Source organism: Stigmatopora argus, chromosome 17 (genome assembly GCF_051989625.1).
Source record: "Stigmatopora argus isolate UIUO_Sarg chromosome 17, RoL_Sarg_1.0, whole genome shotgun sequence".
In the NCBI taxonomy this organism is placed as follows: Eukaryota; Metazoa; Chordata; class Actinopteri; order Syngnathiformes; family Syngnathidae; genus Stigmatopora; species Stigmatopora argus.
In genome coordinates this window covers 9421261-9443801 of record NC_135403.1, presented here as the reverse complement: position 1 = coordinate 9443801, position 22541 = coordinate 9421261, and the positions used below count along the sequence as shown (strand labels likewise).

The 22541-nt window shown below is 41.7% G+C and overlaps 2 protein-coding genes across 5 annotated transcripts; one reads left to right on the top strand and one right to left on the bottom strand.

Moving 5' to 3' along the window:
- The first annotated feature begins 211 nt into the window (after window positions 1-211).
- Window positions 212-18808, top strand: nck1b (NCK adaptor protein 1b). 4 transcript variants are annotated; one of them, XM_077624941.1, is made up of 7 exons: window positions 212-438; window positions 1430-1464; window positions 1647-1784; window positions 7548-7600; window positions 7873-8113; window positions 14579-15333; window positions 16122-18808. In XM_077624941.1, exons 5-7 carry the CDS (start codon window positions 7888-7890, stop codon window positions 16320-16322), a joined length of 1182 nt encoding a protein of 393 aa, XP_077481067.1. In that variant the 5' UTR covers window positions 212-438; window positions 1430-1464; window positions 1647-1784; window positions 7548-7600; window positions 7873-7887; the 3' UTR covers window positions 16323-18808. The 4 variants fall into 4 exon arrangements, with proteins under 4 accessions (XP_077481067.1, XP_077481066.1, XP_077481065.1 ...); XM_077624940.1 differs by lacking the exon at window positions 1430-1464; XM_077624939.1 differs by lacking the exons at window positions 1430-1464; window positions 1647-1784.
- Window positions 18809-19825: 1017 nt separating this feature from the next.
- On the bottom strand, window positions 19826-22197 carry bdh1 (3-hydroxybutyrate dehydrogenase, type 1). Its single transcript, XM_077624477.1, has 5 exons — window positions 21963-22197; window positions 21527-21637; window positions 21270-21411; window positions 21061-21213; window positions 19826-20441 (listed from the first exon to the last, which is right to left on the bottom strand). The coding sequence occupies exons 1-5, from the start codon at window positions 22173-22175 to the stop codon at window positions 19984-19986; spliced, it is 1077 nt and encodes a 358-aa protein (XP_077480603.1). The 5' UTR covers window positions 22176-22197; the 3' UTR covers window positions 19826-19983.
- Window positions 22198-22541: the final 344 nt, after the last annotated feature.

Sequence of the window (22541 nt, the reverse complement as noted above, 5' to 3'; positions counted from 1 at the left end):
AGATTAAAAAATAGAGCCAAAAGCGTTTGCTTCACTGCCAATATTTTTTATACTACTAAGATCATCCTAGTGTAATATATAGTATTTTGTTCACTTTAATGCAAAACCATCACATCCATCGACTCTCATCAGCAGCTGTCGCGTATTTGACCTACAATCGGCTCAGCCAATCGGAAAAGCTTTTATCTAAAACCAACCAATGGCGAGAGGCGTAGGCGGAAGCTATGTCAGAGCAGTTTGCGGTGAAGCTAGCTAGTTAGCCTAGCATAAGCTAACATCGCCGAGCTATGCTGGGATATGTACAGCCATGCTACATCCATTGGCGGCTAACATAGGTCCTTGACGTGGAAAAATCTTTAACTCGGCCTCGCTCCGGCGAAATCGGCGGCTGTTTTGGGGAGCGCTGCATGGAAAATAAGAAGCCATCGGTGTAAGAAGGTAAGGCGTGCCTTGTATAATCAGTGGTGCCGCAATGAGGCTTGTTATCGAGAAGAGCCCCGAGGCGAGTTCTTTTTCACTTCACCGTACGTAACCTCACATCGGACAGCGGCTAACCAGAGGCTAGTCTGTCAGGACTCATAAATGTTCTTTTTTGGAAAAAAAACACATCAATAAAAACAGATCCTCTTTTTGCACCGCAGCGCGACATGCTACTTGAAAGTTAGTTCTGATTAAATTGAAGTGCAGACGCTAAATGTCAATTTTATTGCTGAAAAGAAATCAGGGCAGTTAGCATCCCGGACTGGGTTAGCCTTTTTCTAATGTGAGACGCCCTTGTATCATGAATTAGTGCAACTATGTGTAAAAGTGTCATATATTTTCTAAGAAAATGGTACAGGTGAAGTCTTTTTATTTGTTGATGTCATTATTGTTGATATTTCTAGCGATCAGATGGTGTGGCAGTAAAATTTGATTTATTTACACATAGTGTGGCAGTAAAATTTGACCTATTTGCACAGATTTTTGAGGGGTAGTGTAAAAACACTTTGTAAATGAAGATCTGGGACATTGGAGATCGAGGTGTTCTTTTTTAAAGTCATAAATTGCATTTATTCAGTTGGAAAAACGTATTGTTATGAGATTTAACTTCTAATGTAAGAATATCAAAGTAGTTTTCTAGTATAGTTGGAACATTATAATAATAGTTCTGCTTACATAATAAGACCCCATGCACCCAAAAGTCTATTAATTATGATTTACCACTCTGAAATATAGTGCTTTACGTTTTACATTGGCATCAAGCACGTATCCGATTTGCATCCGCATTTGGAACAAATCGGAACTGCACTATTTACATTGCATGAGCAATTTATCACATGTAACATATTACATGGAATTAAAAATGGTTGTGTGATGTCATTGATCTTTATTTGCAATTACATTTTTTTCAAATGTGGCACTAATAATGTAAGAAATGTGTGATTTGCAGGTTTGGATTCTTTAATCAACAATTCTCCCAAGAAAGTAATTTTAAAATACACGCCCATGCACCCCACACATGATATGTAATTGTATCTGACTGTTATTCATTATCATATGTTATTATATTTGATGTATGTTTTTGCACTTGGGGCAAAAGCCCAAACACTAAAAGTGTGTAATTATTGTATCACTGATTAATAGGACTCTTGACAATCTCTCATTAGGTTTCTGAAGGTGCATGAGGGACATTTAGGATCTTCTATAGATGAATGGTGAAGACCTCTGTGACCATTTTTCTTATTTAATTGCTCATCGTAACCGGTTGATTCAGTGGAATGCCTGAAGAAGACAACTTTCAGACTGTAAGCTGCTACTTTTCTCACCATCTCTGAACCCTGCAGTTTATTTGTGCATTTTATAGGCTAATAAGGTGCATGTGTTTTGGTATAAATATCCCGTAATGCAATGTAGACACCTGCGCCGTATAGGTTGAAAATTATGGTATTTTCGATTTCAATTTAGCTCAATGTGCTTATTTTTTTACATTTGTATGTTTCAGCTTTACAGTCCGTCCAATGAGGCCAACCCCCACCCCCTTCCTTTTTTTGGTAAACTTTAATCCGCATTCACAGAGAAGCCCATGTTAAGTCTGATGGCAACTAGGCTTTAAACGTTTTGATTTTTCTATCAGCTCATGACTATCGTGCGGCTGGCTCTTTGTATTCAAGTGTTCGCCTCCTCCCCCATTGGACTTGAGCAGCCCAAAATCCATCCCAACTCTGCACGTTGGTGACAGCTCAAAAGAAAAAAAAACTTAATGTGGCTCAAAATTTCCACAGTCACATGACAAGCTGGAAACGTGCTACTCTATTAAGTGGCTTAGGAAAGTTTCCTTTTCAGCCATGTATTTTGTGTGATCTTTTTTTTCCTCAAATCTGAAGGCTACTATTCCCCCATTTCCACTTATGCTTTTCATTAAATTTAAGTTTTCCACTGAACTTTTATCTGTGATAGACTAAATAATAATAATGATTCTGAACATTGAAGGTCACTTGCAAAGAGCCAGAAATAAAAAAATGACTTTTTATATATTGACATTTTTTTAAATGCATGTTTTTCCTCATTTTATTAGTATTTATGTTATATTTAATTACTTTATCAATATAATCTAAAATACTCTTCTTTTTTGCATGCTGGGTGAAATGATTTTGTGACAAGCATGTGACAAGCATTCCTTTTAGTTTTACTTTTTTGACTTGCAATGTATTCTTCCCACTGACTTAATGTGAAAATTAGGATATGATTACTAAAATGTGGTGACCACAATACATATTTATAATGCCTATTTAAAATAAGCCTCCATGATTGACCCATCGTGGTACAGAGCTACATTACTGCATGTTGTGAGTTATGTTTCCCCAACGTGCAACCTGGAATGCCTTCTGCTATCTAGATACACGTACACAAGTACCAACACGCGTTTCTCACAGACTTCCTTTTCCCAACTGGCTTATTTAGTCCTATTGTGACAGCACCTGAGGGCTCGTCTTGGCTTGGATGTCGGAAGCCGGCGTATTCATTTCACTCGCCGCTCTCTCCTGTTATTGACATGTGGTTTTACGACGAATCAACTGTTTTGATGGCAACAATGGCCTTTGTCAGAAGACTCCTTGTGTAGTGAAGATTAATTGGGTGTTGCGTGTCAACAATTATGGCTTTTCTAATGAAAACGAGGGTTTTAAGTACCTTGACATCGCAGGAGCAAGACATTCGCGTAATCTGTCTTTATAAGGTTGCATTAGTCATCAGGGGAATCCCTTCTTTTCAGTGGAGATAGTTTGATGAGGTCATTTAAAGGCTCATTTTGTGCTTGGGTTTAGTCCAAATTCTTATACATTGCAAGTGTAAACAAGTACAACAGCTAGAGCAAATAACACGCCAGCTGGATTTGGTGATTTGACGAAAGCAGGGTGGGGTCCAAAGAAACAGATCTTCTAATACGTCAGGCCATTGTGTTCAACTATAGTTTGCAATTTTTCGCTATACATTTCTTGGTATGGTTTGTCTCTTTTCAATTCTGCTTTTTACCCCCGATGTCGACATTGACACATTTCCCTACCCTCGTGTTTTTGATTGTCTCATCTGTGGTCACCATGGGCACATGTTTGTGGTCTTTGCTGTAATGAAATGGGAAAGTAAAACTGGGAAGTGAAAATGTGGCAATATTATTTGAGCAGTCTCTGATTAAATTTTGGCCTAGTAAGCCCTCGTCCCCGAGCTGGGCAAAGTAGGTGGTGCATTTCAATGTCATTGCGTTTGGGTGACAGTGATCTTATTAGTATTTTTTTAATATAAGCCTTTGTTGCATATTACAATCTTATTTTCCATGCAATAAACCTTCCAATTATCTTTGTTAATTAGTGTGAACTCCCACCGTCCATCTTGGGTCATTCTACTCTGCTGCCATTGATCGTGAGACTGTTTTGATGCACCCACAAGTGCAGCCTTGTTTCTTAGTTCGAGACTTAAAAAGTTTTGACGTGGTCATTGTAAAGGGTTCTACTGGCCCTGAACCTAATTTGAATGGAACAACGTAAAAATTGCCAGTTTACAAGAAAGAAAATCTGAACTCGTGTGGCTCGGTCAATCCTGAAGTCTGTCAGAATGAATATTCCCATCACTCGTTCACCCTCGTGTCCACACTTCCTGTCTCACAGCTGGCCCACTGAGTATCCCATGACCCCTTGCTGTGATGCTGCTGTTTTGTTTTGGGAGAATCTAGGACAGTTGCAATGAGATAACAGTCCCAGGGGCTTCAGTTGCCGCAGTTTCATGTGAAAAGAGATTCATCAGACGTTCAGGGGGACGGCGGTAAGCAAACTAGTGGCTAAAAATCGAGGATTGGGTGGAAGTCGCAGGAAGTGTCGCAGTGCCAGAGGCAGCAAGGGAGCGTACAGAGCACATTCCAGAAGGCGAGAGCCCTGTGATTTTAGCAGGCTGTCACAGGGATTAGGTTACTGTCTGCTCCTGTGAGCTCATGCTGTTGCTGTGTCAGTCATTGCTGCAGCAATCTGGCTATGCAGTGCACTTCGGGCATACTTGTGACATCATTTTTACTAAACCCGTTTTAAGACGGTCAGGGCCATTTCGTGAAATCTAACACTGATAGATCGCTTCGACTTAGATTTCTTTTAACGTATCCAAATACAATACGTCTTTTTTATTGGGACACTGGCTTGCCAAATGAACATTTCAGGGTTGTTTAATTGTCTGGTTGTCTATGGCTTCCTCTGCAGAAACTTAAATTGCATCAATAGATGTGGGTTTGCCGGATGTAGCTATGTCAGGTTTTTTTTTCAAATTTTGTTTCACTGTGGATAAATGTCACAGAGAACAAACATAATTGTCTCTCAGATAACTTTGTTTCCCAGTTTATTAACAGATACGCTTTTCTATGGTCACCTGTCCATTGTAACGAACAATGAATTCAAACAATATTTCTTAAAAGGTCCGCCTTTGATTGACAGAACGATACACGGTTTAATAAATCCTTTCCAAATATCTTTTGGGAGTTCATAAAATGTGTAAAACCCTAATGGTGTTTCATTTCAACTTTTCCAGATCCCCTTTTTAGTGTCAAGTACCGGTGACTGGGTAGCCAGTTGTGAGCACTGTTGGCACTGTTGTGAACACGAGTGGATTACTGATAATCTCAATGGGTGACCCGTCTCCGACCCACAGCTGCTATCACGGCAGTGGATAAGTTAGCCTCTGTTTGCTTCCAATTTAACTGCGAGGTTTGACACACAATATGTAAAAGTGTGAAATAATTAGCTTTCTTTAGGTGACATGACAGGAAGGGATTCTTTAGCAAATCTTGTTAAAAATAACAGGAAAGCTCCCTTTATTTGTTGGTCTTTGTCAAAGGGGGGAAATGAGAGCCACACTTAACTCAGGAAAACCTTTCATTTGCTGCCACTTTCGACCACCTGTCCACTGCCCCATGTGGTCTGGCCGCCCATGTCGACCTTGACCACAAAACAGCAAATCCTGTTTTCACTATTTATTCTTCTATGCTATTTTCACAGTCTCTTTTCCAGAATACTTATATAATTACCTATTTTTCCATAAATCCAAGGCTGTTTGATTTTAACCAATGACTTAGGTCAGACATCATCTTCTTTCTAACTAGTATGTGGCCTAAGTGAGCACTACTACTGCTCTTTTATAACTGGAGAATCTTTTTTTCCTTCAATGGCATGCCTTTTGGAATAAATACGATCTTTTACAACAGATTCTGCAAGTTCCGTGAAGGAAATTGTCCAAAAGGGGGTGATATTGAACTAATTGCAGGGATTTTTTTTCGATAAAACTATGATGGAAAGAAGATTACTTTATCTAAAAGTGTCTTGTTTTCAAGAACTCTGTCAGGGCAGGGGGATTTGAATACTTGGCTGGATTAGTAGATTAATGCTATGGGATGTTGTTAGTCTTTGGTTTACAGTGCGTGTGGCAAATGGACTGTGGATGTGACACTGTTCGAACAGTTTGACCTATCTGCCCTGGCGTTTAGGGTTCTGGCTCGGCAAGCAGCTTTAGATGTGCAGCAGCTCAGCGATTAGCTCGCAGCATCTGTTGCTGGGATTTTTTTTTGATCCACCCTCACATCTGTATGGCTGGAAGTCACTGTAGAGTTAATGTGCAGTTTAGAGTCTCGCATGCCAGGGCCCTCTGTAGCTAAAGGGAAGTGAGATTTTAGTGTCGACTGGCAAAGGAAAATTGTAGAAACTGTTGGTCCTCTGTTGGTTCTTCTCTTATGGACTTTAGGAAAGAGAAGTAAAAGAAAATTGCTATATTGTGAAATGATGCAGAAAAGAAGCAGATCGTTGGGCACCAAAAAATGCGAAATTGCCTCTATTTTATACTAGATTGGGGATCATAGTATTGGATCAACCCAATGAGATTTTCAGCAAATCCAAGACTTGCTATGCAATTGCAAAGATGGCTAATAGTAAAGATTTTTTTTTAAATGTTGTCAAGGAAGAGGGTGCTTAAGATTTAAGAGTTCCCGTACCAATTTGTGAGTGTGGATGCCCAATTTCCTGGATAAAACTAGGGCACCATATACCACAACACCATAAGATCTTGGCGAAGGCTCGACGGCAACCTTGCGATTATTTGTTTATATTACCACTCATGGCTAATCGTGCTGAAAATTGGTTTAGCTCTCTGTGGTCTTCGTGTTTGCCAAGGATCGTGTTCATGGCTGGTCCCAGAGCCAGCTGCAGTTGAAACCTAGACCGACACCTTTGCCTTGAATGAAAACTAAACCAATGCCCCCGATCAATAAGGTCAGTGTCTGGTTCCTTAAGTCGGTCTGTAGGTTAAGGTTAGAACCCAACAATCATATAACAGGAATAGAACACCCAAACAGCTGCTTCAATGCTTCTTCGCTCTTGCCGATGCTAACCAAACTCTTCACATTAGTGCAGCTTGGCGGCACTGATGGTGGAATTTGTCATGAGACTAGAGATTGAAAGTTACTCTTTGTTTTTGAAGGATTGTAGTGACTCATTTAGAGAATGCTTGAGGGAGTGTTGCTGTTCTTGTGATGAGCAACATCTACCGATGTCTTAACTGACAAACAGTTTTATGCATTTACGCAAAGCCAAAGGTCAGTGTTTACTTTGAAGTGCTATCCTTCTTAATCCCTTTCTTTTATTGTGAACTGCACCAGGCTGAAGTTGGTTTTATATGGAACGCATGATCACTGGGTGTTTTTTTTTAGATGGGTTAGGGTTAAGAAATCTTCACTCAAAGTATTAGAAAGTCTATTCTGGTGAGTTTTTGGCATCTTATGATGAAAGTTGCAAACAATTGTTGTTTCAACAACACATTATGCCAAAAGAAATTAGGTTTATAGAGAACAAACTTTGGCAATAACAGCTGGAATCTATTCAGCATTTTTCTGGTCTCTGTTGTATTTGGACAAATCTTGAAATTTATGTATGCAACCGAATGGTAAGACACCACCATGGGGAATAGACAGTGTTACTACCATGGAGGGCATAACTGTCATTGAAAAGTCTTATAGCATCATTCTTGTTCTTTTTCTTTTATTTTAGGCCAACAGTGAAGTGTCAGAGTCTTTGGAAACGTCAGCTTTGATGCAGTACAGGTCAGCCAATTTTTTTTATTGTTGAAAAGGACATTCAAATGAATCATCGTTTACCAAATGTTTGTTTAGAAAATTCAAGTCACAAAATACCAACCAACACATGGTTGTCTGTTTGAAGTGGCAATATCAGTCACAATTCTTGTCACAATTAGATGACCTATAAATTCACTGTGTGAAGGTTTGGTGTCTGAGTTTGCAATTTAGTTCAAGTTATCAAATAAAAGCTTATATTAGACAATTTAAAATATCTTTTTCTTCCTTGTCTTCTCAAGTTCCTTTTGTGCAAGATGACGGAAGAGGTGATTGTCATCGCCAAGTTTGATTACATGGCCCAACAGGACCAAGAGCTGGATATCAAGAAGAATGAGCGCCTCTGGCTCCTTGACGACTCCAAGTCCTGGTGGAGGGTCCGGAATGCCACCAATAAAACAGGCTTTGTGCCGTCCAACTATGTTGAGAGGAAAAACAGCGCCAGGAAGGCTTCAATTGTCAAAAACCTCAAGGACACACTGGGTAAGAAAGACTCTTTTTACTGCTTTATTATTTTGCCCTATTCCCTGCGTAAGCCAAAGGCATCTTGATCTCGAATATAGTATTGCAAGAACTTTACCCATGAAGTATTCTGGAGTTCAAATTGCATCTCAAGTCGCAGCGTGTGTGTACATCTCTTATCTTCAGGCTATGGGAACATTTTTGTTCCTGGTAGCATGGCCGCAGTCCAAGAATGTTAGTAAAATGACTATAACTTGCACATATAATGCGGCCCTTTCCTGTGACCTTTTAATTTACAAGCAAGTGATTGTTTTATAGCCACACTTGGAGGCTTGCCTGTAATGTGCAACACGTAACACGAGCCACGCTATGACTCCCCCCACCTGCTTCGGCATCCGTCCGAGTATTAAGCACAGGTGAACAGCTGCACGGACGATACACTAAACGGACTCGAGACACGATCACATCGCAGCTTTAGATCCAGTAAACGTGCTCTAATGTGAAACATGAACTGAAGAGCATAGAGTGGCTTGTAAAAATTTAATTACAGTCATAAATACGCCATCTTGTTCTATTCCTGGATTCGTGTATATTTTAACTGGAGAACTGTGGGTGATTAGCACATTAACAAATGAGTGTGAATGTTTTTTTAAAAAGCTTTGTATGGGTGTGGAGGGGTGTCAACCTCTTGAAAGAATTTTAGTGTATGATCTGGTTTGATTTGTGTAAGAGAGGGATTTATATCAAATTATACAAATGACTGTTCATGCGATAGATGAGCAGTTCGTGAATCACCCCAGTTGGCAATGCAACCCCTAGAGGAACACATTATATTTGAATTCCCAAAAAAATGTGCCATCCAAAAATAGCTCTTTGCCTTCCTTTTACGTCTTTACATCTCATTTTCTTTTTGAGTTCAACAACCCACCACATCCCTCCTCCTCCATCTCCTTCCTTCTACCCCTCTCCATGAGGTCTATATGCTATGCTTCCCCGACTCCAGCACTCATTGGCCTCTTCTAGTCACATGAGCGGGGAAGTGGGCGTCCCCCCTCAAACTCGAGCTCTCTGGGTGTTCACATGGAATATCTACAGCTGCAGTGGGAAGTGAGTGCAGCCGGGAGACGGACACCGAGAGGCGAGGCGGCCGTGAGCCAAAAATGGACATGGCTAACCTATTCAAGCACTTTTTCCGTGAGTTCTATACTTTGCTTCTCGGAGGCTTGCGCTGGTCTAAAAGTTTGGTTATCTTGAAGTTGGTTCATCTGATCTTCTTTGGTATTTGTAGTTGTGTGGTGGTTTGTTCATTTGCCTCTTTTTTGCTGTAAAACTATTGAAGCTTTGTTAGGCAACTCTCCTCTTAGACACGGATCTTTGTGCTAATATGTTGTGTTGGCAGAGCAGGGGGGAGAGGGTCTCTACGCACACACACACCACACACACACACACACATACACACACACACACACACACACTGGGTGGATATTCCCTTGAAAAGCCTCCTGCCCAAGCCGAAGCCTGTAATTGCCTCAGCAATCCTTCTGTCTCTCTTGCTTTTAAGTACATATCCACGCCGCAATCCTATTTCTTTTTCCCTCCTCTTCCGCCATTCCTCCCGTCGACGTCCGGAAACTCTGTGGATACCATTGTTGTTTTTGAAGACCCTTGTGATACTTTTGTTCCGGAATATTTTAAGACGTTCCTTTTTTTCCCCTTGTATGCTACCCTTAGGGCGTTCTTTTCTGGGAGGGTCCCAACTCACCACCCGCCGGTCATGAGCTATCGTTGCTCACGTTAAACAGTGCAACCATTGTGCCGGATGTCATCAATCGAAATACACCCCCTTTCCGTCTTCCCGTCTTATGCACCTCAACTAACTTATCAGAGGAATGTCATTGGATGGGGCCTGTTGATCTTTTACAGCCTGGCAGGGTGTGCAATGACCCTTTTCTGATTTCTAACACAGAGATTACAAGTAGAGATGAGCTAACAAACATATATTTTTTGGGGGGGGAAGTAGCTCAGGCTCCTCCCTCTGTTTTCTTGTTTCTTAGCCTCCCCCCAGTGAGCGGAAACTCTAATTTGAGCCACATTTCTTACGTGCCCACCATTGGAGGAGAACTGACCGGAGAGGAAGTGAGAAGTCAGAAGGAAGTTGAATCATTGTGCAGGGATTCTGTATGTTTTTCAGGCGCTTGCTTGTTCCTGCTTATCCGCTTCACGATTGTATTTATTTATTTTTTAATCTTATCTGGTTCATCTTTTTCCTCAAACCATTGTTTGTTTTTGGATAAGATATCTCTGTGAAAGAAAGAGCCTTTCAACAGTTGTCATCACAATCCGTAATATTTTTTTTGCAGCGTGGTAGCCAAGTGGTTGGAGGTGATATTTTACCAGGTTGTGCTTGACAATGTGGACAAGCTGTATGTTTATTTTCATTTAAACATGAGTTGCACATTTATTATCCAACTGCATTTGTCCATCAGTTGAGAAACCCAGTTTTCTCAAATAACTTCACAATGGCACTTTTCAGTTGAATTTGTCTAGAATGCACAGTTGTGGAGGAAGCCAGCAAGTAACTTTATTATTGTCTGGGATGCGCTTGTGACAACACGTCTCATGAGACACACTTTTGATGTAGCTGACTGGAGCAGCTGTGCAGTTATTCGTTACCCTTTGTTGACAATCCCCAGATGGGATGTACTATACTATGAAGGACTGGTCCTTATCACATTAGCTATACTATTCTAAAGTACTCTCAGCCAATTCATAGAGAAGTTCTCCTTTTCCAACATGCCAGGTAATGCAATTCCCTGCATTTGATTGGAAGCTTTTGGGGCGTTAATACTTTTGACATCTTTTTTTAATATTAATTATCTGCTTAATTACACAGTAATGTTATAAAAAGGAACCTCAACTTTAGTACCTGGGTTTCTGTTCAGTGACGATTTACGTGACCTAATCCAACCCTTAATACCACCATTATTACTATCCTAAAAAATAGATTACGACATTTTTTGTGCTAGTGCAGAGCAGGTCAATATTTACCTATAGACGCTAATGAAATACATTACTTAATTGAATGATTGTCTATATAATCTAAAATTAGTTTATCTTGCTACAGAAATGATAACCAACATTACTTTTCATTGGTTGTGACAGCTGTTTTTCATATTTCGTAGGTTTTTTTGGGATACTTTTAAAATGCATTTATTGCCTGCCATTCTTGTATAGTATTGCACTCAGGAACATGGCAATGAAGTCCAACTTGCAGCACTGTGCCGCCAGAACAAAACACAAGCCAAAGGTTGCCTTTCACACTTTGATGTCTGAGCGACAAGGTTTGGCACGTTTCCTGCACAGCCGCCTACAAGCCGTGTTTGGATCTGCCCTGAGTCTTTGGATCTGCCTTCTTTCTTTTTTTTTTTCTTTTTTAAGAAGGCACACTTCATTCTACACTGAGTGCGTAACTAAATTACAAAATCAAAAAAGTACTTCAGGTTTTATGAGCAGAAGAGCAGCATTCTGTTAGTCCAAGCAACTGCATTGTGTCCCAAGTTGGGGGATGTCCCGGTTTTGTCAGACACTCTGACGCGGGGTGTTGTCGTCCACAGAGGAAGAGCACTGAAATGAAGGGAAGCCAAGGGTCGAGAGGGCCACGGACAGACAATGGATGAGTCGCCAGCAAAGGCAGACAAGAGTTAAAAAACAAAACCTGTTCCTTTGTGGGCCTATTGGAACAAATGAACAATCCCCCTTGCCACTCCGGCACGTTCTTCCACTCGTGTTGTGCACACCCCATTTGTAAACATTCACCAATAATCTTTTTTAGTGGGCATTAACATATGTGTTGGGCTTACCACCCCGCTGTCCAACATGACTTAAACAGAGAGAGAGAAGTTTATCCCTTCTCCCCCTTGAATTTTGGGGGAAGCCCTTGGCATAAACATCAGCGCAATCCTGCATGGCAAAGGTGGAATTTTAACGACAAAGGTCATTTGTGGTTAGTGAGGGAAGGCTTATATTTCTGTTTCCTTTTAAATGACGGTATTCTCTATCCCCTTTTCCCAAGAAAGTATTTCATTAGTCTGACCCAAAACTGTCAGCAATAGGGATCCATGAAGGTTTACAATTCAGTACTAATCCAAATTAGGATTGCTTGGCCAGGCAGTGCAATCCCTCACTGATTAACTTAATAACAGCACCACAACTATGGTTATCCACCTACCTGTAGTAGTCCATTCATCCATTTTTTTTTCATTTCCCTTCATCTTATCCTCAAAGGGTTCAGTACATGCAAATGTTTTTATTTTATTTTTGCATGACAGTTTGTTCCTATATCCAAACTAAGCAGTTTGAGCCAGCATTTCTTATGCAAATCTTTTATACACGGAAACTAAAAATAATCCCCGACAGGGCAATCGCATTGGTATTCTGGTGAGTTAAATCTTGATCATGCACTAAAAGATACTTAAATTGTGTAGCACTGACCAAATGCTTCTTTAGTGCTAATCAAGACTGTCCCACCAGTGTAGTTGTGGCTTCCAGCAACTCATAATTGTTGCTAAATGGAGTTACACTTGTGTATTTCCACCTTCAAAGCACTCGAAGCAAATTTAACAATCCATTAAGGCATATAATGGCCATACACATTTCATCACTTTTCAAACAAGTGTTGGTTTAGTTGGGCATAGTAAACCTAATTTCCATGTTTGGAAACGTCTGCTTGCATCTGGAGTCTGTACTTAGGTGCAGTAGCGTGACTAATAACAGGGTCTACCTGGAAGGAATTCAGCCTTTCTACATCAGTGTTGCATTTCGTCGTGTCTTTAGGTCACGACGTTTCTCAGAAACAATTAATCGGTGTTTTTTTTGTCACAAAGTAAACACGTTAGCCTTCCAGCTTCGGCCTGGAAACTCCACCCTGCCTCCGTTGTATAATTTCAAGCAGCTGACTTTCGATTATGCAAGTCTCGCAAACGTAATCAGAACGAGAGTTTTCCTACGGTACATCATCGGTCACTGATAGTGTTGAGAGCAAAGTCATTCTCAGTCCAAGAATGATTGCGCCGGTGTAGTGTTGCATCGGTCAATTCCAGCAAAGAGTTATTTTGTAGCCAGCATGGGAGTCTTGGAAGTGCTTTATGGACTCTCAGAAAGTCGGAACAAAAGCGTGACCTGTATCATCTGTAAGTGCGCCTTGCTGCCCAGTGGAAATTCTTGTCCAGTAAGACAAAGATCATAGGTCTCTGGATCTACAACTATATTAGAGAGGAAGAAAAGGGGCTGGAGAAGGTGGAGGGGTTTGTAATCCTCTCCTTTTGGATTACAGTAGGCCCACTACTTGACTGCCAGAAGGCGTTTTGTCCATATCTAATCCATTAATTTGCATGTTCAAATTTAAATGTAGATTGTAGTCCCATTGCCCATTGCCTCACTGGACTGTTGTAACTTCAAAATGTCTTGTATCATGTGATTACTTTTTTTCCAGACACAAAAAGGCCTTGTAATCATCATTGCACATTCTATTCTAAGAAAACTGAACCAAATGAGTCATTGCTCGATAGAAAGTGACTTTTCAGTGATTACATGTCTTTCTATAGAAGTTTAAACATTTACTGCATAAAATGTTGGAGAAAAATGTTGGACATTTTACTAAAATGCAGGCAGTTCACCACCTTTTTGTATCTTTTAAGACTAGTAATAAGTGGAGCTGATAGGATTTCAAATTTGAAGTCAAATTTTCCTCTCCATGGGCTGCTTGAGCCTAATGATTCGGCATCCAGCCAGGTGATTAGTGCACCACGATTAGCAACGACAAAATCTCACAGAACCTTTTGTTCTGCAGAATTTTGACCTTTTTTTTCCTCCAAAACCCAACTCATTTAATGTCCACCCCTCAAGTTTTCCACTAGATTTACAAAGCAGGTGTTTTTCTGAAATAAGTACAGCAACGTACATTTTTCCCCTTCCTGGGTCTAATCCCTAAGAATGCAGTATGTGTTTTATTCATGCTTACCCACCCTTATTTTGGCCTGACCCCCTAAATCTTATCACAGCCTGGGGTGGGATTTTATTTTCTCTCTTTTAATGTTGCACGGCACTTGGATTTTTTTTTTTTGACGTCTGCCTCATGCATGAAACTGTTCAAATTTTTATTTTGCGTCTGAAAAAAACCCGACAATGCTGGCTGTTGGACTAAACTGGAGAGGGTCTTTGATTAAGGCGGTGCCAAGTCGGAACATAAGGCAGTTTGAGGTTAAGAAGTGCATGCTTGCCCTGCGGTGTAAGAATTTGTTCTAACTCACAGGGCAATGTTAACTCACTACTGTACTTCTTGTTCATCACTTGCATGTTGATGGATTGTTGTAACTAAATAGCGCACTCCATTTTGTCTTGTTTTTGTGATGAACCAGTTAATTATTCATTTTATCTGTCTGTAGCGGTTGCTAATTTTAACTCGTCATCGGTTGCTTTTTTTTTCAGGGATTGGGAAGGTGAAGAGCAGGAAAGGGGGCATGAGGGACACGGCTTCCAACGCGGACGCCGATATGTACGCGGATAATGGCGAGAGGCTGTACGACCTGAACCTGCCCGCCCTGGTCAAGTTCAGCTACACGGCAGAGCGCGAGGACGAGCTCTCCTTGGTCAAAGGCACTCGGGTGGTGGTGATGGAGAAGTGCAGCGACGGCTGGTGGCGCGGCAGCTACAACGGTCGCTCCGGGTGGTTCCCGTCCAACTATGTCACAGAGGACGTGGACGGGACAGCGGGCATCGGGGGGCCGGGCGGTCTCGGGGATCCGTCGGGATCGCTCACGGAGAAGCTAACGGCCGTGGTGAACAGCACGGCCAACGGAAACAGGGTGCTACACACTGTGCAGGCTCTCTACCCTTTCAGTTCGGACAACGACGAAGAACTGAACTTTGAGAAGGGTGAGTTGATGGACGTGGTGGAGAAGCCCGAGAACGACCCGGAGTGGTGGAAGTGCCGCAAGGCGGACGGGCAGCTCGGGCTGGTGCCCAAGAACTACGTGACGGTGCTGGACTCGGCTTCCCACAAAACCTCAGCTGGGCCCGCCGGCCCACCCACGCCCGATTGTGACTACATTTCGCCGTCGAGCAGCGGGCGGTTCGCAGGGAAGGAGTGGTACTACGGCAAGGTGACACGCCACCAGGCGGAGGTGGCGCTCAACCAGCGAGGCACCGAAGGAGACTTCCTCATCCGAGACAGCGAGTCATCGGTGAGTTTACCTTTGTGAACCTTCAAGTTGCTTTTTGACACGATGTTAACACAGTCATCCCAATGGAAGTAGAGTTCACTATTTATCAATGATATTTTCTCCTGTGGGTAATATTTTCCGCTACTAACTGAAAGACCCTTTTATTAGTATTTTATGTGGTCTTTCTGAAACACCCTGAGATAGGATGTGGGTTTCAGTAGGTATTTTGAAGTCATGAATCACCACTAAAAGTCGCGCTATGTGTATTTGGGTGGAACTAAGCATATTTAATGCAGTTGACTAGAAAGGTTTTTAGTCACGTGTCAATTCAATCAACAGAACATTCATTGCATACATAACATTCCTGAGTTTGAATGTTGGGAATTTCTCCTTGAGGTGAACCACCTTTTGTCCGTATGTAATCTTAGATAAGTGAAAGAATCTTTTATCTACAGGACCAAACACCCAGTTACCTCTGTACTAAATGACTTCATTTGATTTTAGTCTTTTGTGTTTACAGCCTTTAAATGATATTCACAGAAAAAAATACTACCACTACTCTGACACGCACACACACTTTCATTTATTTTGTAGTTTAGTGCGGCTTACGTGGGGATTTATGAAAATCAGATGTTTTATATTTCAGTACAGTTATAGCCAGATGCGCATTAATGTAAAAAAAATCAACTAATGGTGCATTCTGATGATTTGATCTTTGTCCCCACAATTGTAGTACAAAAAAGTCGTAAAAGAAGACTGCTCTGAATATCGTGTTCTCCTGACTGATCGTTCCTCTCTTTGTTTTCTAGCCAAACGACTTCTCCATCTCATTGAAGGCGCAGAGCAAGAACAAGCATTTCAAAGTCCAGCTGAAGGAGAGCCTCTACTGCATCGGACAGCGTAAGTTCAACTCCATGGAGGAGCTTGTGGAACACTACAAAAAGGCGCCAATCTTTACCAGCGAGCAGGGTGACAAACTCTACCTGGTTAAGGCCCTGTCCGCATCCTGATTCTGCACCCAAAAACAGAAATCCCATCTCCATGCAAACACTTGTAAATGACACACACACGTACGCACGCACGAACACAGACATTAAACAGACTCGACCACACTAACATCAAGCCTGAAGACTTAACACGTCATCAGGACTTCTTATGTCTCGTTGAGCATTCCAAGAGGAGGATGGGAAAATACGAAGGAGGAAGAATGTTGGGAGTGTTGGGAGACAAGAAAAAAAAAAGGACTAAGATCTCCTGAGAGCAGGTGATGGACCTCTTGGCCATTTATTTATGATGTGATCCAGATGTGTTTTGCTGGCAGTCATTGTATTTCCACCTCCATAGTTTAGTCGCATTTAGTTTGTTGAAAATATGTATAATCCTTTTTTTATGTTTCTTTTTCAAATGTGACTTCTTTTTTTTTTTATAGGCGGTGCCCCTTCGGTAGAAAGATATTTTCCCCTCCTCCATTCCTTGATCTCAAATTCTACATAAAGGTGAATCCGTTACATATACTAGTTAAGCGACCAAAATATATTTATTGATACTGTTAGTTTTGGAAATGATGTGCATCTCTTCTTTTGGCGGAGCTGCGGGGGGAATGGGGGGGGGGGGGGTGACCTACATTTTTAAGATGGCCTGTCATTCAATATTTTTTTTATTTTTAACATGAAACATTTTATTTCCAACCTGAGATTCATTGTAAGTTTCAGGAGGTCATGTGAAAAAGAAATCACAAGACACTTTCTTTAGAGGAAGTGGGCTTAGCGGCAAGGCAGGGAGGGGGCGGGGCTTCAAAACACCCGCCATCTCAGCAAAGCTGCAGGGGAAACAGTCCAAAAGATGATGTCACTTTGCAGAATTAGCATGGCTGCAGGGAATGGAGGATAGAAGGTCACTAGGGGTGGAAGATGTGCTGATGGCACGGTAGAAGTTGCAGATTCCATCAGGCGGGAAGTGTAGGATCGTTGTTGTTTTTGTCGTTTTGTCTGATAGAAAGTTTTTCTTATCGAGCACGGCATCCGTGCTTCATTCAATGATGACTTGTCCATCTGGATGGTGAAGGAGGAAGAGGGATTTCAGACAAGGGTGGGGGGTTGGATAGTGGGAAAAAAGATTGAGGAAAGCGGAGAAAAGATTCTCATGTATTACAGCATCTGGAATTCTGCTCCTTGTCCTGCTCTGGGTGGGGAACCGGTTACAATCTCTGCGCTCTCCAGGTGTGTGTCGAGCTGAGTGATGACTTGCTGCAGAGCTCAGTTGATTCACGCTTTTAGATTTATGATTCACAGATCTGGCTCACAGTCTGGTAGAAAAGGTTTGGAAGGTCTTGGTCCGGTGGAAGCCTATTTCTTGCTCACTGCAAAAAAAATGAAGTTCCTCACAGGATTTATGTTACATTGCGTATTAGTATTGGCTCTGAGGTTATCGTCGTCACACTGCAGTCTTGTGAAACTTCCCCTCTTGCGTCCACTCTGACATAAACTGACTAATGTAATGGAGGATTTGGGAGATTTTTTTTTGTTTTTGCAATGTGCCTTCACAACTTTTTGTCAGCCAAAGTTTTATTTTATTTTTTACCCGGTCCACCCTGTCCACTTATTACGCTGCGTGCCATTTATTTTCTTTAAAGCAGATATGGAAAATGTTTATGGCTATGCACAGCCAGAGCATTTGGTTGGCCATCCGGAACATATGATTAAAATCAAAACAAATGCATTTAGTGACTCCAAAAAAACAAAAAAACTTTCTTGATGCATCAATAGTATTGTATTTATGGACTTAAAAGGTTTTTCACATTTGCTTTAAACCTTATGTTGCAGGCATTCAACTTTTTTTTTTCTTTAACCAGGCACTAGTTTCCGTACAATGCCCATCGTGTTTAGTTTTAAAGTGTCCTTACATGGCAACCTTAAATGAATGCCTACATGCACAGTTGAGAGAAATATTGCGCGAAGAGTCGGAGATGTAAAAGATGTGGCGTTCATGGTCGGAAGCACCTCAAGTGTCACATTTGTTTTACCGTTTACCATTTCTGTCCCTTTTTGATTTTACAGTGTAACCACATACAGTAGATGTATACTATGTCTCATGTAAATGTTGTTATTCAAATACACGAATGATGCAGAATCTTCCTGCTTATTAGATTTGAATATAACGGCCGTAGCTTTTGTCTCTTCACCCATGGAGGCTGCATGAGCAAGTGTATAGAAGAAAAATCAGCTTAAAAAACATGGGAACTTGAGACAAACACTCAAAACAAGTGACCTGTGTTAACATTGGTGCTTTTGTGCTGCTTCTATTTTATTTTGACCCTTCTGTCTGCGAGAGCGTGAAACATACAGACCCCCACAAATGTGGAATGATAAGGCAGTGCTGTGAAATTTATTGTCTTGCTCTTAATGCTGTTTTTAACGGAGGGGAGGTCGTCTTCAGGTGTTATAACTTAGAAGAGTTTATTAGTGTTAAAAAGACGTAATAAACGACATCAAACTAACTTGTAATTGTGTTTTTATGTGCCTAAATATACCCTGATGTATTTATTTGAATGAATTGCGTTCTAAAGTGGGATGTGGCTAATTTGGGAAACAGGTGCCCGTAATCAAGACAGTTCGGGCCACCTGGTGGAGGGAATGGGTCAGAACAACATGGCGTCGCCCGTAGAATACGCAAAAATTGAAGGAAAAATGTGAAATTTATGATCGATTGACTATCTTCGAGTGATCGGATCGATGCGTTGATGTTTCAAGAAGGCCAGGCACCAAGAAAACTATACAGCACAGCCATAGTTGTCAGTTTTGAGGGATTTCCGAGATCTTCAACAGCAGCACATGCACGCCCTAAGGTAAGATGTCGTCATTTACCGCGTGCATGGAAGAGCAATTTGCCAGATTATTCGTGCTTGTTGTGTTATTATTCATAACGGAAATATTACCATCCGAAGGATCTGATGTTTAGGTTTGATTTTCTTTACAATCCAACCTGGCTGTGTATTAAGGGATTGCTAGCGTAAGAGTGAACTCTAGCGGACTTTTAGTGATTTACAGCCGATTGTTTTCCCCGCTGATGCCTTTTCCGAATGTTTTACATGTTGACTAAATTGCCAAATAGCATTGCTTTATTGGATTGCCTCAAATATGTTTTTAAAACGCTGAAAAAGTAACCATGTTATACTCTGTTTCATTTCTGATGATTTCATGCTGTGTAGATACTACGCCACCCTGTGGCCAATTCATGTAACGTTTGGACCTAAAAGCCCGTTTTGGTAACCCACTAAATTACGTTTTAATGAATCAATTGAAATCACTCAAAACCTTAAAAGATGTTAATCAGGATCACAAATCTTTAATAATAATAAAAGTGAAATGAAACGGAATAATAGCGAACTTTAATGCCTCATTCAGGGCCACCGTGGATGATTTATGAAAAAAACAATACTACATTGACCTCTCTCAGCCCAACAAATTATATCATAGCATCTTTCAGATAGAGGTACTTTACATTCCTGCTGGTACACACGACTACAAATTTACTCTGATCTGGTCTACTAAGTACACACCGTCCTAGAGGGGACTAAAATAAAATGATAAACAGTGGAATAATTTACTCTTTAAAAATGATTTAAGACTTCAACTGCTAAAGAATAGTGAGGACCAGCTAGAATGTTGCTGTTTAGAAGTATAGCAAGTCAGACAGCGCGGCAGGAAGGTGCGTCATCAACTGCACTCGGATCCACCAATGCGGGTCCATCGGGTTGTACCTGGTGTACGGACGCTTTGACGTAAGAGCGTCCGTGATATCGTTCAGCGCGGGACTCAAGTCATTTTGTTCACTGTTGCGTTGCGAGCGCATCGGTGCCACGATTTGCTCAAAACGGTTTTTCCCATAATCTTCCCTCACGTCCGACGGGGCCTCGGCCCACATTTTGTCGGCCATGCGGACGACAGCGTCGCGGCTCCGGATGGCACCAAAGTTCCCCAGCTCGACAACAGACACCTTGACACCCCAGGACTTCATCTCGTAGCGTAGACAATCGGAGAACGCTTCCACGCCATACTTGGACACGCAGACGGGGGACTGAGCGATGTTTCCCATCCGTCCGTAGTAGCTTGAAACGTTGACCACGCGGCCTGCAGAGAAATTCAAGACTTGGAATAATGTGCTGTCGTCGAAGTATGACTAACAACGAAGTAGCGGAATCACGATTACAGGAAATATTTGTATCCAAAACACTTCTGGGGCATATAAAACGAATGAAAGAACTGGGAAAACAACACGTCATTTGTAACCTCAAGACCTCTTAATGTGGTATTGCCTATTCAAGGACCCCCTGCAGAGTTCCAAAAACACAATAGTAAACCCTTAGAGTCTCAAAGTTGAGCTGCCTTTAGAGAATTACTCCTGCCAGGAATGTGGCCTGCAGCCTCACAATTGAGTCGCCTGCTGACGTTTTATCGACAGCGGACCACAAGGAATGCACCGTGTTTATTCCAAAACCGCAGGAAAGCAAATTGTCTCAATATTGTCATTTGCAGTGACTGTGCACTAATTTAAACCTAGCGACCAGGAAAAAAAACCTCTTCCACACAGACGTCAGAGCCCGAACACAAAGATGGCATTACGAAGAACTCGACAAAGAAAGGCTTTTTGCAAGTCGGCACGGTCTCTCTTCAGCGCAGGAATGCTACTAATGCTCTTATCTGGAGCAAAGCCAAAGCTGGTTTTCTTGAGTAGACTTGTGAGACCCACCTTTAGCCCGGCGAATGAGTGGAAGAAGTGCTTTGGTGACCCGGATGGTCCCCCAAAGGTTGACCTCGGAAACTTCTTTGTAAGCATCCATGGAGGCGAACTCCACTCCTCCGAATGTTGACACGTCGCCGTTGTTGACCAAGGCCCACAGACCTGAACCGTTTACTAGATTAGTTACCAGATGAGCAAAAACATCTGCGGACTCATACCTAGCTCGGAGTTCTCCAGGTTTTCTCGGACGAACTGGACAGCCCGGTTCACCTGCTGGTCACTACACACGTCCAAGTGAAATATCTTCATCCGCTCTGAATGGAGCTCCTCCAGAACCTTGGCTCCTTCTCCACCTTCATCCTGCAAGGACACTATCTTCCATTTTGTAGCTCATCATGTCAAAATATCGTAAACAATGATTATGATACCCTTTAATAAATGCATGGTAGTGTTTGTACTTAAGTGCCATGTTCACCTTAGGCAGACATCCTGCAAAGACTGTGAACCCAAGTTTATGCAGGTGTTTGGCTAGAGCCAGACCAAAACCACTGTCGCAAGTTGTTATAAACACCGCTTTCCCTGTCGCCTGCACAAAATAAATAATTAAGTAAAAAAAACTGTAATGTAATGGTTATACACTTGATCCACAAGGCAATGATTCTCAAACTGGGTTCCTCAGGACTCTTGAAAATAGGCAATTTAATTTACATTAAAGTACAATAGTATATTTACATATTACGTACATATTCTTAAATGTTGCTATGGCATTTATGAGAGCACGTAGAATGTGAGGACATATTTATCATCTGCAAAGGGATCCCTAATTTAAAAAGTTAGAAGAACCAGAGTTCTGAGGAAACATCTCCCATTGAAATGACTTGTGGTGATGCGTTCACGGTCCCCTTAGTTACCTCCACCAGCCCTCTGGGAAGCCGAGGCGTCGCGACGTACACAACGAAGAGCAAATAGGAGAGCACCACGCACTCGCTCACACTCGTTTCAGGCACTCCCAGAAGCCCCGTGGCTGCTCTTAGGAGAGCCGGCAGTCCGAATCCCAGGGACACGGTGACGATCGCGGAGAAGGAGACGAGAAGGCACACTCGGAACGCGGATAACGGCGCCATTTTAACCGAATGCCCCCTTTACGTTCCGTGACACGCCTCCTGGACAGCGACTTTCATTGGATAAATACTTGTAGTCTACCGGGCTAGAATACTGTTTTATTCAATTCACTTTTCTATTTAAGGTGTCACTACAGACTCTATTGGAGCAAACTGTGCACGTTTTTTGGGAAAACATTGTCTGCAAAACCGAAAATACATTGGATGACCCCCCCAACACTTAAAGTAATAATAATAATAATAATAATTTTTTTACTTACATTTTTGTACCTTTTGCTACAGGTGATGTCATAATAAAGCACCTTTCTATTTATGATCTTTGAATGCGCAGTTTTTAAGAGAATAATATGTATGATCAGGTGAAAGGAT

What these genes read in the sequence shown, in the direction of transcription:
- nck1b (XM_077624939.1), top strand. Translation starts at nt 7,888, where the DNA reads ATGACGGAAGAGGTGATTGTCATCGCCAAGTTTGATTACATGGCCCAA. An exon ending in AAACCTCAAGGACACACTGG is followed by an intron (nt 8,114 to 14,578) that starts GTAAGAAAGACT and finishes TTTTTTTTTCAG; the next exon opens with GGATTGGGAAGGTGAAGAGC. An exon ending in TCCGAGACAGCGAGTCATCG is followed by an intron (nt 15,334 to 16,121) that starts GTGAGTTTACCT and finishes TTTGTTTTCTAG; the next exon opens with CCAAACGACTTCTCCATCTC.
- bdh1 (XM_077624477.1), bottom strand. Translation starts at nt 22,175, where the DNA reads ATGGCGCCGTTATCCGCGTTCCGAGTGTGCCTTCTCGTCTCCTTCTCC. An exon ending in TTGCAGGATGTCTGCCTAAG is followed by an intron (nt 21,412 to 21,526) that starts GTGAACATGGCA and finishes GTGTCCTTGCAG; the next exon opens with GATGAAGGTGGAGAAGGAGC. An exon ending in ACTCATTCGCCGGGCTAAAG is followed by an intron (nt 20,442 to 21,060) that starts GTGGGTCTCACA and finishes ATTTCTCTGCAG; the next exon opens with GCCGCGTGGTCAACGTTTCA.